This window comes from Saimiri boliviensis, chromosome 8, assembly GCF_048565385.1.
Source record: "Saimiri boliviensis isolate mSaiBol1 chromosome 8, mSaiBol1.pri, whole genome shotgun sequence".
NCBI lineage: Eukaryota > Metazoa > Chordata > Mammalia > Primates > Cebidae > Saimiri > Saimiri boliviensis.
In genome coordinates, this window is record NC_133456.1 from 9,645,579 (window position 1) to 9,661,648 (window position 16,070).

General features: G+C 51.1%; 1 protein-coding gene across 2 annotated transcripts in view; it reads left to right on the forward strand.

The window, feature by feature from the left end:
* Nucleotides 1-16,070, forward strand: part of POC1A (POC1 centriolar protein A) — an 85,654-nt gene that overhangs the window by 20,578 nt on the left and 49,006 nt on the right. For both annotated transcript variants that reach the window (XM_003936591.2, XM_003936593.3), the window contains exons 8-9: nt 10,472-10,540; nt 13,469-13,567. In XM_003936591.2, the coding sequence (XP_003936640.1) occupies nt 10,472-10,540; nt 13,469-13,567 (168 nt within the window). The remainder of the gene's footprint in view (nt 1-10,471; nt 10,541-13,468; nt 13,568-16,070) is intronic.

Here is a 16,070-nt window from a genome sequence, read left to right on the forward strand (position 1 = left end):
ACCTCCATGCCCCAGCCTGGCACCCCTGGGACCCAGGTCTGCCAGGGTTTGCTGTGGCTCTTTGTCATGTTTAGCTCTGCCCCTGGGTTTGGAGTGATTCAGAGTCAGCTAACCGGGCAGGCGCAGTAGGTCACGCCTGTCATCCTAGCACTTTGGGAGGCTGAGGTGGGAGGATTGTTTGAGCCTGGGAAGTTGGGGCTGCTGTGATCTGTGATTGTGCCACTGTACTCCAGCCTGAGTGACAAAGCAAGACAATGTCTCAACAGAAACACCCCCAAAAAAGAGAGTCAGCTAATGTTGGTTTCCTAAGGGAGCATAGTGCAGCCGAGCAGCCTTAATTTGGGCATTTGGTTAAGATACGGGGTCCACTGTCTGGACAGAATACCTAGTGCTTGTGGAGATCTGTGGCTCCTTCGCTCCAACCAAGGGGAGAAATCTGCAGGGACTGGGCCTGTGTTGTCACCCAACTGGTTCCTAGGATGTTCATGACCCATGAAGGCCTGGCTGGGGGGGGGGCACATCACAGGGGCCTGTTGACAAAGGGGCCAGGTTCTGCCTGTGCACTCTGCAGCAGGTGTGTCGTCCTCATAGGCTCCCACTCACCCAGACCTTCCAGTAAGATGTGCAGCTGGTTCTTTGGTGACTTCATCTTTCACATTCTGTTCCGGGAAGTGGCAATGTGATGGGGTCCTGGTGGCCAAGGGCCTTATGGAGCGCAGCTGCTATCAGCCACTTCCTGAATTTTGTGGCTGAGTAGCCCTGGGCTCCTGAGTAGGTCTCAGGTGCCTGGGGCTTCTGTCCTATGGATAAGGAGGATGGCAGGTTGGAAAGCATTTTTTTTTTTAGTCCAGATGGTGAAACTGAGAGCTGTCTGGATTTGTAGGGGTCTTATGACTCCTAGGGTGCCAGAGCTGGGACAAGTACTTGTGTCTGTGCAGTTTCTATCACATGTCCATACGACTTTTAAAATTCCATTTGTGATTTCACTCATTTTATTTTGATTGATTGATTTATTTTTGAGACAGAGTCTCATTTTGTTGCCCAGGCTAGAGTACAGTGGCGCGATCTCAGCTGACTGCAACCTCCGCCTCCTGGGTTCAAGCGATTCTCCTGCCTCAGCCTCCCAAGTAGTTGGGATTACAGGCATTTACACCATGCCTGGCTAATTTTTGCATTTTTAGTAGAGATGGGTTTCGCCATGTTGGCCAGGCTGGTCTCAAAACTCCTGACCTCAGGTGATCCACCCGCCTCGGCCTTCCAAAGTGCTGGGATCACAGGCATGAGCCACTGCATCCGGCCTTCTTGTTTTTATTTACTTATTTTTGTTGGGGTAACATATATGTATGTAATTCACCATGTTTACCATTTTTAAGTGTACAGTTCAGTGGTAATAAATACATTTATGTTCTCTTCTTTTTACCCCTTCATTCCCTGGCTCCCCTTCCCCATCCTAGCCCTGGTAACCACCAGTCTACTCTGTCTTCATGAGATCCACGTAACTCCCACAGATGTCACTTTTGTGTTTTGCTCACAGGTCTGTGTAGGGTACAAGAAGGCTTATGGCGGCTTGTGTCCCTATCTTGCTGCTACATGACCCCATTTTGATCCAGCAGGAAGCAACCCCATGAAACTTTGGTTTGGACGCAGAGGACCTGCTGTGTCCTCAGAGTTCCCTTGGAAGAGCTGTGGGAGAGAGGGCCACCGAGTCTTAGGGCCGGTGGTGCAGCAACTCCCTTGTGCTTCCATTTCCCCATCTGAGAAGTGGACGGTGCAGGCTAGGGGTGAGCAGCAGTGAGGTCAGCCGCAGGGAGCTGCTGTGGGGATGAGACGGACCTTGACCAGGGGATGGGGACTCTGCAGGTGCCAGGAGAAGGGCCCTAGCAAGCCCTCTGGGGGAATTGTGGGGAGGTTCAGGGTAGAGAAAGGAGGGTCAGGGCACAGTACTATTGGGCTGCAACTGTCTTGTCTGAGTTGAGACCAGACTCACCCCGATATATCTTTCAGTTGTCTCCTAAGGTACAGGAGTGCCAGGACAGGAAATTGCCAAGTGCCAGCTAAGATGAGGATCATCCAGGGCAGCCCTGGGTCTCCTGGGGTAGATCTGTGTGCTGGTGTTGAGGGCAGCTCGTCAGCCAGGAGTTAGCGTTTGGGTGGCTTGGTGGTTCTCTGGCACAGGAGTGGCACATGTTGGCCCATTTGAGGGGCCTTTTGTTTGGGCAGGCTCACTTCATGAGACTAGGGGGTTATCTTAGTCTGTTTTGTGCTGTTGTAATAAAATACCTGAGACTGGGTAACTTATCAAGAACAGAAAGTTCTTTTTCTTTGTTTTAATGATGAGGTTTCACCATGTTGGCCAGGCTGGTCTTGAACTCCTGACCTCAGGTGATCCACCCACCTTGGCCTCCCAAAGTGCTAGGATTACAGGCTAGGATTTCAGTTCCAGATGCTGGAAGTCCCAGATCAAGGTACTAGAGTTTGGGAAGGCTGCTCTCTGCTTCTGAGATGGAGCATGAGTGCTGCATCATCTGAGGGGAGGAACACTGCCCTCACATGCAGAAGGTGGAATGGTGGAAAGGACCAAGCTCCCTTTCTCAAGCCCTTTCTTAAGCGAGCCTAATCCCCTTCATGAGGGCAAAGCCCTTGTAACTCAGTCACTTCCAAAAGGCCACACCTCCCAACACTATTACCTTGGGAATTCAGTCTCTTTTCTTCGTTTCTTTTTCTTTTTTTGAGACGGAGTTTCGCTCTTGTTACCCAGGCTGGAGTGCAATGGCGCGATCTCGGCTCACCGCAACCTCCGCCTCCTGGGTTCCGGCAATTCTCCTGCCTCAGCCTCCTGAGTAGTTGGCATTACAGACACGCGCCACCATGCCCAGCTAATTTTTTGTATTTTTAGTAGAGACGGGGTTTCACCATGTTGACCAGGATGGTCTCGATCTCTTGACCTCATGATCCACCCGCCTCAGCCTCCCAAAGTGCTGGGATTACAGGCTTGAGCCACCACACCTGGCCCCCCTTTTTTTTTTTTTTTAAAAAAAAAGAGATGGAGTCTTACTCTACTGCTCAGGCTGGAGTGCAGTGGTGCAACCTCCCGTCTCCCGGGCTCAAGCGATCCTCCCATTTCAGCCTCCTGAGTAGCTGGAATTACAGGCGCATGCCACCACGCCTGGCTAATTGTTTGCATTTTTAATAGAGACAGGATTTTACCGTGTTGACCAGGCTGGTCTTAAACTCCTGACCTCAAGTGATCCGCCTGCCTTGGCCTCCCAAAATGCTGGGATTACAGGCGTGAGCCACCATCCCTGGCTGGGGATTCAATTTCAATATCAATTTTGGTGGGGGAAAAACATTCAAACCATAGCAGGGGTGGACGTTGGTTACCAGTTTATTGTGACCCTGAAGAATTCTGGTGCTTCTCTCCTACAATCCTGGCTTGAGGACTCTGGGCGACAAAGGATCCTCTGCCTCTCAAAGCTGCCCACCCTGAGAGGATAGTAGACAGATGGGGAAGTGCTGCCTGTGGGGTGTGGTGCATTGCCCTCCTTCCGCAGCCTTTGCCCTTAGTGCACCAGAGCCTGCACTGGTCACCTTTGCAAACATCTTTGACTGAGGCCAAGTGCTGGGATGCATTCAGCTGGCGAGGTTACACGACCTTGTCTGGTGGGGAGTGATACTTAGCTTTCTCAGGAAAACCCCAGTATTTTTAGGAACAAACAGTTTGTACCCACCCATTTCTGGTTTTGAAAAACCATGGGTCCTCTCCCATCTTGTTCATCTGAAACAACCTGAGCTTCAGGAGGGGAGGAATGGGCTTGGGCACTGGGTCAGATGATTCCAGTGTTGCCTCTTTTTATGTGACATTGGCCAAGACTTTAACTTTGTTGAGCCTCTTTTCTTTTCTATGAGATTGGCATCCCATTGTCTGCCTTATGGTAGGTGAGGATGTGCCTGAATTTCCCAGGACCGGACACGGTAGGTCCTCACAGATGTTAGTCCCTCTCCACTTGAGCTCATGGAAAATGACATGATCTCGTTTTAGGTGAGAGCTCTTTAAAAGGGCATTCTGTTTTGGGCACGATTCTGGTGATGCTGAGTGGGTGGGCAGTCTGTTTGTTAGGGAAATGGGTGCATGGGGTTGTCTGGTGAATTAGCAGCCCCATTCCTGGCATGGGGTTGTGGCGTGTTTCCCCTCCTCCTGCACACCCTCGGACTCCCTTGGGTTCATCGGGCTTTTAATTTTGCTTAGGTTGTTGTCTCCCCGGAACATTTTGCTTTGGCTTCTCTTGTCACGCAGCTCCTGGAATCTGTCCCCTGGTGGGTAGGCTGAGGAGACTCCCTGACCCAGACCCAGTGTCCCCACCAGCTGTCCTCAGGGTTTGCTTTGCTGGGTGCCTTGGTGTACAGGTCCATGTGCACTGCCCTTTGTCAGGCCTGTCCTTCTCTAGGGTTCAAGCAATCCTCCCACCTCAGCCTCCCGAGTAGCTGGGATTACAGGCTCACGCCACCGTGTCCGGCTAATTTTTGCATTTTTAGTAGAGACAGGGTTTTACCATGTTGGCCAGGCTGGTCTTGAACTCCTGACCTCAAGTGATCCACCTGCCTTGGCCTCCCAAAATGCTAGGAGGGCCTGACTCCTGGAGGATGGCTGGTGGATCAGGAAACCTGTGTGGTGGCACTGGTGCCAGTGCCCTATATGAGGCTCTGGAAAGTCTTGGTCAGGGAATGTGACACAACTGTGTTGTTAAGCAGGAGGAAAGGGAGTCTGTGGCTCTCGCTGGATGTCATACCGATTGGGTTGTCAGAGCTGCAATAGAGCCTTATCATCCCATCTCACCCCCTCACATTACGGAAGGGAACACTGGTCAAGAGAGGGAAGGGCTTCCCTACCAACTACCATTGTCATTCGAAGCCTCCTGCCCCATGTGAGGCCCTCACAGCCCTGTGTGTGACAAGCGTGGGGGGAAGTGTGCTAGAAATACAGATTTATCTTTCTGTATTTTCTGAAACATAATCTTGAGCCACACTTTCTTGGTTTAAGTTCCCTAGAGCTATTTGGGAGAGGATGGTGGGCGGGTCGTGGGTGGGGAGTTAAATCTGGTGTTTGTGGCTGTGCAGTTGGTGTGCGTGTCGCTGTAGAGTGACTGAGCTGCACGAGGTTCCACGCGTCCCCGCCACCCTACCCCCCTACCCCATGTGGGTGAGCAGCCCCTGCCCTGGGCCCAGACCTGCACAGGTGCTGCTGTCTGTGCTCAGGGCCATGCTTAGAGGCTTAGTTGGCAGGAACTCGCAGGCTCAGAGTAGGGGACCCACTAATGCTTACTGGATGCTTGTGCCATGCTGGGCCCTAGGTTGAGGCTGGGAAAGCAGCAGCAAAGGGGGCGCACCTTCAAGGAGGGGAGGCAGCCATGTGACAGTGGCCGGGCCAGTGGGCCATCCATCTGGCCACCCCAGGTGAAGGGCAGCTCTGGAAGTGGGCTGCCCCTCCCTTGTTTCTGTGGGAGCTCTGTGGCTCCTGTCTAGGCATTTTATTTTGGAGGACTGTTTTGATACTTGGGAGGGTCATGCCTGGCTTGGGTGGTTGGGCATCTCCTGTGAGAGGTGAGAGGACATGTAGAGAGAGAACAGCTCATTTACTGCACTCTAAGAAACCAAGAGGTCAGCCTGGCCCTCTGTCCCCTGCCAGCAGCCCAGAGTTGAGGGCTGGGAGCAGGTGTCTTCGGCCAGGGTCAGGAGGCCACTCCCTGTCCGTTGAGTTATTGGGCCCTACTCAGCCACTAGAGCCCGGCTCACAGCAGGTGCTGGTGAGTGAGTGCAGGAGCCTCTTGGTGGGGGTCTGGAAGAAGCATCCCAGTGAGGCTAGATTGCCATTTCTCTGTCTGAGCGCAGGGGTCGGAGACCAGAGCACTCACTCCAAAGGCCTGTTGGGCCTCCTCAGTTCCATTCTCTGTGCGATGGCTACTCTGCTTTTACCTCTGACTGAGGGCCATGTCGTGCGACAATCCTATTTGTTTGCTGGCAGACTGTGCATATGAGAGCCAACAAAAAATATTTTGCAGTCTTGTGAGGTGGGGGTGGGTTTGCCAGCATAGCTGTTGTGGGCATGCAGTCAGAGTTCAGGCATGCAGGGGCCTTCGAGAGTCAGGTGGGAGAGGGTGAGGAGGATGAAGAGAGCAACGAAGTCAGCGTCAGCTGCCGGGGCAGCAGAGTGAGAGCCAGCATGACTGAAATCTAATCACCACAGGCTCTTTTGTTTTGCCTTAAAAAAAAACTTTATCTCTTGATACTTTGTCATTTGAAGAAGCCAGGTGCTGTGGGTCCTTTAGGTCTGGAAATTAGCAAGGGAGAGTGACGTGTGGTAAAATGACGGGTATGGGTCCAGCCAAGCTCCAGGGCCAGGTGTGGCCTGGTTAGCAGGGAGCGTAGCAGGGAGGCCAGTCTGCATCTGGGTTCATGACTGGTTAACCAGGGCCATCTCCCTGAAGACTCTACCTGGTCTTTCATGGGAGGGAGGGAGGGAGGCTCTTGTTGAGCCTGTGAGGCATCCCTGCTAGTGGACCTGGCCTGGAGTTAGAGGGAGACCAGGGCTTCCCACAGGTGGGCACCTCTGGTGGCCGGGGGCAGGCTGGCATCCACACTGCTGAAGGCCCAGCGTGGAGCTGCTGCTCAGAGGAATCCTCAGGGGTGTGTAGAGGCACCCAGGGACAGGCCTTACCTGTGGAGAGGATTCACTGGGCAACATCCCTGCTCCAGTAAATACCTTGATGCATGAAGAGTGATTGATTAAATAAAAGGAATAAACCATCATGAAGGCAGAACAGTCTTCAAGAGCATGTATCGTATCTGGCTGCTGGCGATGATAAGAAGAGACTCTCCAAGCACCTATGGTTTGGAAACTTTATTTTATTTTATTTTATTTATTTTTTAGATAGAGTCTCACTCTGTCTTCCAGGCTGTCGTGCAATGGTGTGATCTTGGCTCACTGCAACCTCTGTCTCCTGGGTTCAAGCAATTCTCCTGTCTCAGCTTCCTGAGTAGCTGGGATTACAGGCACCTGCCACCATGCCCAGCTAGTTTTTGTATTTTTAATAGAGACAGGGTTTCACCATATTGACTAGAGTGGTCTTGAACTTCTGACCTCAAATGATCCACCTGCCTCAGCCTCCTAAAGTGCTGGGATTACAGGTGTGAGCCACCATGCGCAGCCTGGAAATTCTAGAATGTACTCCCAAACAACCGATGGGCTGAAGGGGAAATCACAGTGGAAACTAAACATATGGAAGTGAATGACTGAAAATGTTGCATACTGGAAACTTTTGGGATCCATTGAAAGTGTCATCAGAGGCAAATTTGTAGCCTTAAATGAATTTATATAAAATCACAAAAGATTGAAAATACTTGAATTAAGAACTCGATGCAGGCAATGACAGAAAGAATATAGAGAATGAGAGGACCTTTTCTGTCTAGCTCATGCTGTTTGTGGAGCAGTGAGCAGTCTGGTGGGCCCAGAGCACGAGGGTGGGGAGAAGGAGAGAGACTGGAAGGTTGGCAAGGGCCGAAGTGGTCTAGGGCCTCCAATGCTAGACCCTGAAGCATGTTAGCAGTGGACGGTCCCTTCTACAGTACAGGTTGGCTTTGGTCCACAGCAGAGCCCACGTGTTCTCTGTGCTGTCCTCTGAGTGTCCTGGGCTACTTATGTGAGCCCTAGGCAGAGGAACAGGAGCCTTTATGGAAGGAACCTGGAGCAGGAGCTGTGTGGTCCTCTTGGTAAACAGGTAAATTTTATATAAATTAGGGAGGACTGCAGACCCACACAGCTGATCACTCACTTCGTCCCCGGAGCTTCCTGGGGCTTGGTCTCTGGAAGGGGCACTAGCACTCATCTGCAGGGCTCCCAGCGCTTACTTTCTTGTCGTGACCCCTGCTGAACTGAGGGCTTTGTTGGTTCTATTGCTGTTGCTGCTGCTCTGACTCCACCACCTTTTCCCAACTTGGCATCTGGTGGTTGAGCCATGACAGGAAAGGAGAGTGACCTGCAAGTATTTGTCCCTTAGCTGCTGTGACTTCTTGGAAACCTGCCATTACTCAGTGAGCTCTGGACAGGCAAAGGGCCCATCTTTTTTGACATTCCATGTACTGGTTTCCTTCTCTTTTCTCTGTTTCCTCTTTGTTTTTCCTCACAGCAAAAGTAGTTTTGTTGTTTGGTGTTCGTATTAATATAGCAATGCCATATATTCATTGTTAAAAAATTCAAAGTTTGCCAGGTGCAGTGGCTCATGCCTGTAATCCCAGCACTTTGGGAGGCCTAGGCGGGTGGATCACTTGAGGCCAGGAGTTTGAGACCAGCCTGGTCAGCAGAGTAAAACCTCATCTCTACTGAAGATATAAAAATTAGCTGGGTGTGGTGGTGGGCACCTGTAATCCCAGCTACTAGCGAGACTGAGGCATGAGAATCGCTTGAACCTGGGAGGCAGAGGTTGGAGTGAGCCAAGATTGTACCACTGCACTCCAGCCTGGGAGATAGAGCCAGACTTTGTCTCAAAAAATAAATAAATAAAAAGTTTCAAAGTAATGGAAAAATGACATTTCTAAGAATCAAGTAAAAGTTACCTGAAATTACACTACCCCCCCTCTGTTAACCCCTTGGTGACTGTCTACCTGAAAGTGGTATCCAAGTGATGGATGCATTGTTCCCCTATTCAAGAAAGTGGGTCTCTGTTATCCTTGTTAATGGTGGCTTAGGGGCGTAATGGGAGATGGGGCGTAATGGGGGATATTTGGGTCATGAGGCCATGCCCATATGTATGGATTAATGCCATTCTTGCAGAAGTGTGTTTATTAGCATGGGAGAGGGTTCCTTATGAAAGGATGAGTTTGGCCCCCTTTTCTTTCTCACCTTCTCTTTCCCCTTCTGCCATGAGATGATGCAGCAAGAAGGCCCTTGCCAGTTGCTGGACCCCTGATCTTGGACTTTCAAGCATGCGGAACTGTGAGCCAATACACTTCTACTCATTACAAATTGCTTAGTCTCAGATATTTCTTTATAGCAACACAAATGGACCAAGACAAGGGGTCACCCCACAGACTGTCCTCTGAGGATTCAGCAGGTTAATGCAGGGCTGTGCTCTGAGCACCTGAGTGCTCGATGTTCACCAGTGTTGTACTCGGTTTCTTCATCACCCCCGTAAGGAGCATCTCCGAGAGGAAGAGCCGAAGGTGGACTCTGGAAGCAGGGGTGGGCATACTCGCTGCTGTCCAGTGTGTCTGAGGCTGTATGGTACCTCTCAACCTGCCTGTCTTTCTGGGGGACAAAAGCTGCCTTCCTCCATGGCCTTGAGGTCCCTTTTCCCTTCCACGACTTGGCTGGTCTTTTTTGGCATTGAGTGGAAGGTGCCTCTCAGTGTTCCTCTTGCTGATGGGTCAGCTGTAGATAAGCTGCCAGAGTCCCTCTCATGGGAAGTTGGGGTTCTTGGCACTCCCTGTACTGGTCTGGAGGAACTGAGGTGGACTTGGTGACGGTGGCTGTGTTGTTCTCTACCAGAGAACCTCTTTTATCTGATTTTGCTTGGGAATGCCAGGTACTGGCCACAATAAAAGTTCAACTGGGAGGAGGAAATGGTGGTAGCTGTGGTCATGGTGTCATAGCTAAACAGATCCTTACTCTGTGCACCTTTCTGGGGTAGGTTTTAGGCATATGGGGAAGAACCCTCCTTTACCAGGAGATCATGCATCCTGCATTCCCCCGAGCCTGGACATGCTCTCCGGCCCTTGGAGTGTGACCTGGCACATACCTGGCATTCCCCTTCAGATGGTCACACAGACCTTCAGCATCTGGGAAGCCAGAGTGGGCACATCACTACCCACGGCCTGAACATAAGAAAAGTGAATGCATGTTAGAGATACATGTCACGTTGCTCTGCTGCCCAAGCACCTTTGGTAACCTCCTTCCTCTTACCTGGGCCCTGAACTATGCCCCATCTGCTTGAGCCATTGGCTCTTTTAGATCCCTATTTCCCTGGTCAGCAGCTGAGTAGTGTTGGGGATATCTTGGGTGTTGGGGTTGGTCTGGATCAGAGGGACCAAGTTCTGGTCTCAGTGCTGTAACTGGGGTGCCTCAGTGCATCTCTCTGACTTGTGGTTTGTTACTGGGAAAGTGGGGACAATGAGACCAGCCCTGGAGGGCTGCCAGCACAGACTGTCCCATTCATTCGTCTCTGTCACCCACAGTCCCATAGCATGGCCTTGTCCTGTTGCTCAGGAACCGAGGCTTGAGTGGTGGTGCTTGCACCTGGCTGTAGGCAGGCTCCTGGGCTACAGGCAGGCTCCTGGGCTACAGGTTACTGAGGATTGTGGGCTGAGTGGGCTCTCAGTCCTTTGTCTTGCTGCTGCTTTCATTTGGGAACTTCTCATTTTCTTCCTGTGCATTTAGAATCGAGAGTGACCTTTGATGTGTGTTCTTTTTTTGTTCTGCTAGGGACCAGCCACCACTGTTGCCTTTTCAAGAACCGGGGAGTATTTTGCTTCCGGAGGCTCTGATGAACAAGTGAGTAAAGAACAGTCAAATGAAATGGTGAAGAAAGGAGTCTGAGCTGATTTCTGCTCAGAACCAAACAGTGTTTGGGGGATGGGCTGGGTTTCACCAGCTTCCTTGGTGGCTTTCAGTGACTAAAAAGGCCCTGGTGGAGCTTGGGGTCCAGGGCCCTTGCCACCCCAGCATGGGTCTCCTGCAGGTGGTGACCTTATGGCTGCATCTCAGAATCCTCACTGCTCAGGCTAGCACTTAGTGGAAGGAGGCAGGGCTATGGTTGTCGTGAAAAGTTGTTTTCTTAGTTATCTTCCTGATGCTAAACAAATAGATAATGATGATTATTAATATGATCTTACTGCAGGCCTGGGAATATGACCAGTGTGACAAGAGCTTCGTACCTCATCTAATTCTCATGACAACCCTGTGGGGCAGGCCCTCTCATCTCACCATGCTGTAGATGAGGAAACTAAGTTCCAGCAGATGGTAGGGCTGGGGCAGGCACCGGGACCTGTCTCACTTCAGAGTCATTCTCTTGCCCTGGGAGCCTCTGCTGTGTCATCTGCTGCCCTTTGCTCCCAGTCCACTTGGACACTATTTGAGGGATCAGCATTTTCAGTATTTTTGGCTGCAGAGAGAGGTCATTGTAAAGAGGTCCTATCCCACCTTGTCACCCTCTGCTATGAGGCTTCACCCTGTCAGCCCTGGTGCCTTGTGCCCTAACTGCTAACCACCTATGACCTGCCTACTGGCGGGTACCCTGCTTCTGGGGTCTAGTCCAGACCCTGGCACTGGGGAGGCCAGGAGCACTGAAGAGTCCACCTGCAGTCTTTTACCAGGGTCCATACGGTCCTCCTGTCCAGAGAACTACAGCCCCTGAGGCAAGGAGGAAAGAGTGGCTGTTTTGCGCCACTATTGACCTGATGGATGGCCGAGAATGTTTATTCCACTGCTGCCCAGCCTCTTAGCTCTGGCTGCTCAGCCTAGAAAAGTCCTATTGGCCTATGTGAGTCCTGGCCTCAGCCAAATCTGCCAATTTTGATTATGTCTCTTCTAGTAAGGCAGAGGGTAGTTGGAGGCTCTTTGACTGTAGCCTGGATTAGAGACAGCAGACATCTGCCCACACCAGCACCAGTCCTGCTCCAGCAGACGAGGGAGGAGGAAGGCAGAAGCGACCCCTGCGCTTCCCTGAGTGTGAGGCCTGGCTTGTTGCTTAGAAGACAGGGAGACTAGTAACTTAACACAGTAAACAGAGTCATGGTAGAATCAACTGACATAGTAGGAGAGGCAGCCTGGTAGAAAACAGGCTCCCTCCCACTCTGGCCCCTCCTCAAGCAGCACTGCCATCAGCTCCCAGGCTGCCTGTTGAATATCTGCTCTGAGCTCTTTCGGAGTGACATTTGGCATTGTCTGTTTGCACTCATGATAGCCACTCTACTCTTAGAAATTTATTCAGCAGTTAGATTTGCACAGTGACATGAAGACCCTGTAAACAAGGGTGCGTGTGTGCTTCTGTTTGTAAGGTGACATGTGCACGACCCTAGGTGCCATCCATCTGGAAGAGTAAACAGTGGTGCTGCTCAGTGGTGAGGAACCTCCCAAAGAGCGAGGCTCACAGCTGCATCCTGACAGACAGGGATGGTGTCCAGAGCTCATGGAGTGTTCATCTTGTGTGGATACGGTGGGTTTTCTGTGGCCTCAGGTGACCACTGGCCACACACTCCCCAGTTCTCTTGTGACACTCAAGCCAGCCATCCTGAAAGTGGCCCTGGAAGCACGCAGTCATGCATGGCCAGCAGCCTCCAGCAGGGGGCGCTCTTGCTTCCCAGCCAGGCGCCTCCCTCATCTGTGCTCAAGGATGCGAGGGACATGGCCCTGCTGATAGGAGGACACTCGGAATAGGATGTGTTTTTCTTTTTTTTTTTGAGATGGAGTTTCACTCTTGTTGCCCAGGCTGGAGTGCAATGGCATAATCTTGGCTCATAGAACCTCTGCCTCCTGGGTTCAAACGATTCTCCTACCTCAGCCTCCCAAGTAGCTGGGATTACAGGCATGTGCCACCATGCCCAGCTAATTTTGTATTTTTAATAAAGATGGGGTTTTCTGCATGTTGGTCAGGCTGGTCTCGAACTCCCGACCTCAGATGATCCACCCGCCTAAGCCTCCCAAAGTGTTGGGATTATAGGCGTGAGCCACCGTGCCTGGCCTAGGACGTGTTTTTCATGGCTGAGTTAGCCTTGGGATGGCGGATGTGTTGCTGAGTACTTCCTGTGTGCCTGTGTCCACCAGGCTGTCTCCTGTGAGGCCTGTGAGCTGGGAATGAGGCTCATCCCCATCTCACAGATGCAGGAACTGAGGTACGAAGTTGAGACCCTTACCTTGGGCTATTCAGTAAGGAGGGGTCTGGCCAGGAGTCCATGTGTTAACCACTTCTCACAGTGTAACAGGCCAGACCACTGCCCTCAGGAGCTTCTATTTTAGTACAGAGGCGGGTGATAAACAAGGAAAAGGCACAGCTGGATTAAATAACTACCTACTCTGATGCTATGAAGGAAATAAATAGAGGGCTATAATAAACATTCACAGAAGGCCTCTCTGAGAAGGCGGTGCTGTTGAAGCAGACACTTCAGCCTGCAAAGGAGCCAACCCCATAAAGCTTGGGCCTGTGACACCCTAGGGAGATGAACCAGCAAGTGTAAAGGCCTGGTGGTGTCACACTGCGGTGTGGTTCATCCAGGTCACATCCAGGTCCTCTTGAAGCCTGTGCAGAATGCCTACTCCCCAGTGGGGTGGGGTAGGTCCCAGAATTGAGTTGGGGTGTCAGGTGGGGACCACTGTCCTACCATGGCTTAGAACTTTGGGCATGGGCTCTGAGCCCGTTTTCTCAGTGATGGACTGGCAAGGGGATTTTCTCCCCCTGACTTGGTGTGCCTGTTGGTTTGGCAGGTGATGGTTTGGAAGAGTAATTTTGATGTTGTTGATCATGGAGAAGTCATGAAAGTGCCAAGGCCCCCAGCCACACTGGCCAGCTCTGCAGGGAATCTGGTAAGTGGCTTGGCAGGTATGTCCTGAGCTCTGTGACTCTGATGGTTAGGTCATGGTGAACAGCTCTGGGCTTGGAGATGGTGAGGGTAGAGGTTTAGGCTCATCTCGGGAAAGGGACCCTGGTAAGATCTTGTCATTTACCAAATACTTTGGCACTTGTGGTGCTTTATTTTCCATCTAGAGTGAACGAATGAGACACAAAGAGGCTGATAGAGCAAGCTACTGGGTGCCCCGGGCCTGTGCCATTTGGTGGGGGTGTGTTTCCATGGCAAACGCTGCTGGTTGATTGAGGCCTTAGGGGACGACGGACCTGTCCCATACTGAACCCTGGGCCACAGGATACAAATGTGGGGCTCCTAGAGGGTTCAGGGGCTGAAACCACAGCTGGGACAAATGGGAAAGGCCCAGCCCTGTTGCTTTCACTTCCCCCACTTTTTTTTTCTAACCATGGAGAGGAAGTTCCTCAGCCACAAACCATTTTTAGTACCTTTGTTGGTAAAAGAATATTCAGTGTTCCTGAATTTAAATAGTTAATATTTTTGACAACTATTTGGGGGAAAAATTGATAACTGATACAGTCTCATTAAATAAGGTTGTATTCGGCGTGGGCTGAAAGAAATGTTAAAGCCAAGCTTGTGGAACCCTCAGGGTTCCAAGCTCCTATTGCCACAGGCTGTTTAAATATCTCTTCACTGGACCATAGAGGCAGTGTGGCCTCCCTGACACGGATACTGGTCCAAACAACAGGAAACGGCTTGCCCAAGGCCTCCAGCAAGTCAAGGCTGGGGCCCAGAATAGAACCAGGAAGCCTCTTGAGTCTATCCCGGGGCTTCTGTGGTTGCAGCAGATAGACCCCTCACCACCCCATTCCATCACACACACATGCCCCGTTTTGTATCCTGGGCTGCCTCTAGGCATTGGCCTAGTTGGGATTTATGGTTTTCCTTCTAGGGGTTGCCATCCTGGCTGGCCCCTTGTCTGTCCTCTGTACTTGCTAATCAGTGGCCAGTTTTCAGCTTTTGGGTTTGTTGGGGGATGTCTGGGCTGCATGATGCACTGCTTGCTGCCGGTTCATCTTCCACCCAGAAAGGCATTTCACAATGCAGGGTTGGGGTACCCTGGGACCCAGCAGACCTCTAGATCCTGCCCTCTTTCCTGTGACTCCCTATCCACTGGGCACTTCTGGTGAGCCACAGCCAAGGCCTTTTATGTTTGCCACCCTGTTTATTCCTTATCAGAATGAGTAGGTAAGGGTACTGCTCAGTTCACAGATGAGACACCTGGGACTTAGTCACCTTCCCCAGATGCCTGGACCAGGCTGACCCCTCTGAGCAAAGCTAGGAACCGCAGGTAGCAGAGGGCTGCTGGCTGTTTTTCCCCATTTTAGAGGAGGGCACTGCCATCTGCCTCTTGGGAATGGTTAATATCTACCAACTGCAAAAGAATCCCATGTTCGTATAAGTTATTAGGAAAATAAATAAGATGAACTGCCTCTTGTTCCTTTAGTCCTGGCTCAGCGCTGAGGTATGGGGCACCTTTGCTTCCCAGAGCTGTGGGTGGGGATCCCAGCATGGCAGGATGGGGCATGGTGGGTCAACACCTCGGCAGGGCTCAGGGCAACCACGTGATCCCATACTATCTACAGGCTCACGTTGGAGTTGTAGTCAGAGCTCTGCCCACTGGCCCTCACTACATGGGCCTCAAATAGGGGAAAGGCTGTGGGTCCTGGGGTCAGAGAACTGGGTCTAAACCCTGGATGTGTGGCCCCAGGCAAAACACATGGTCTTCCCAAACCAGTATTTCGACAGTGCTACCTGAATAGGCAGGCTCTGCCATGAGCTTTGAGACCCCACCAAGTGACTTGTTCATCCTAAAATCATCCTTGGTTGAGATCCGACCTCTTTCCTTATTTGTCATCAGCCCCTCTGAGACCCTGAGTGGATGTTAAGTCCTCTTCCAGACACACTTTCGCTGACACACACCTGCCATACGGTATAAACCTTTAGGACTTCTCTGATCTCAGGACTCCCAGACCAAGAGGAACGCTAGGTTTTTAGTTTGTTTTGCCTTGTTTTATTGTGATTATATATATATATATATATATATATATATATATATATATATATATCACAAACTTTACCATTCTAACCATTTTTAAGTGTACAATTCTGTGGCATTAAATATATTCACAATGTTGTGCAACCATCACTGTCTATTTCCAGAAGATTTTCATCTTTCCAAACTGAGGAGAGCTACTTTTTATAACACTGTTCAGTGGTTCGGTTTTCTTCTGAGATAGGAAGGGAAGCTGATGGCACTGAGACGGTGTCTGGGGACTGGTTCCATGGCTGGCCAGAGTGTCTTAGACCCACAGGGAGCCCAGGAGCACTGCAGGAGCTCCATGTCTCAGCAGCTTGTGAGTCTGATGAGCCCCTGCCCCACCAGCTCTGTCTATGTACTGGCCTTCCAGTAACACAGGGTTTCTCACAGTCAGCACTATTGA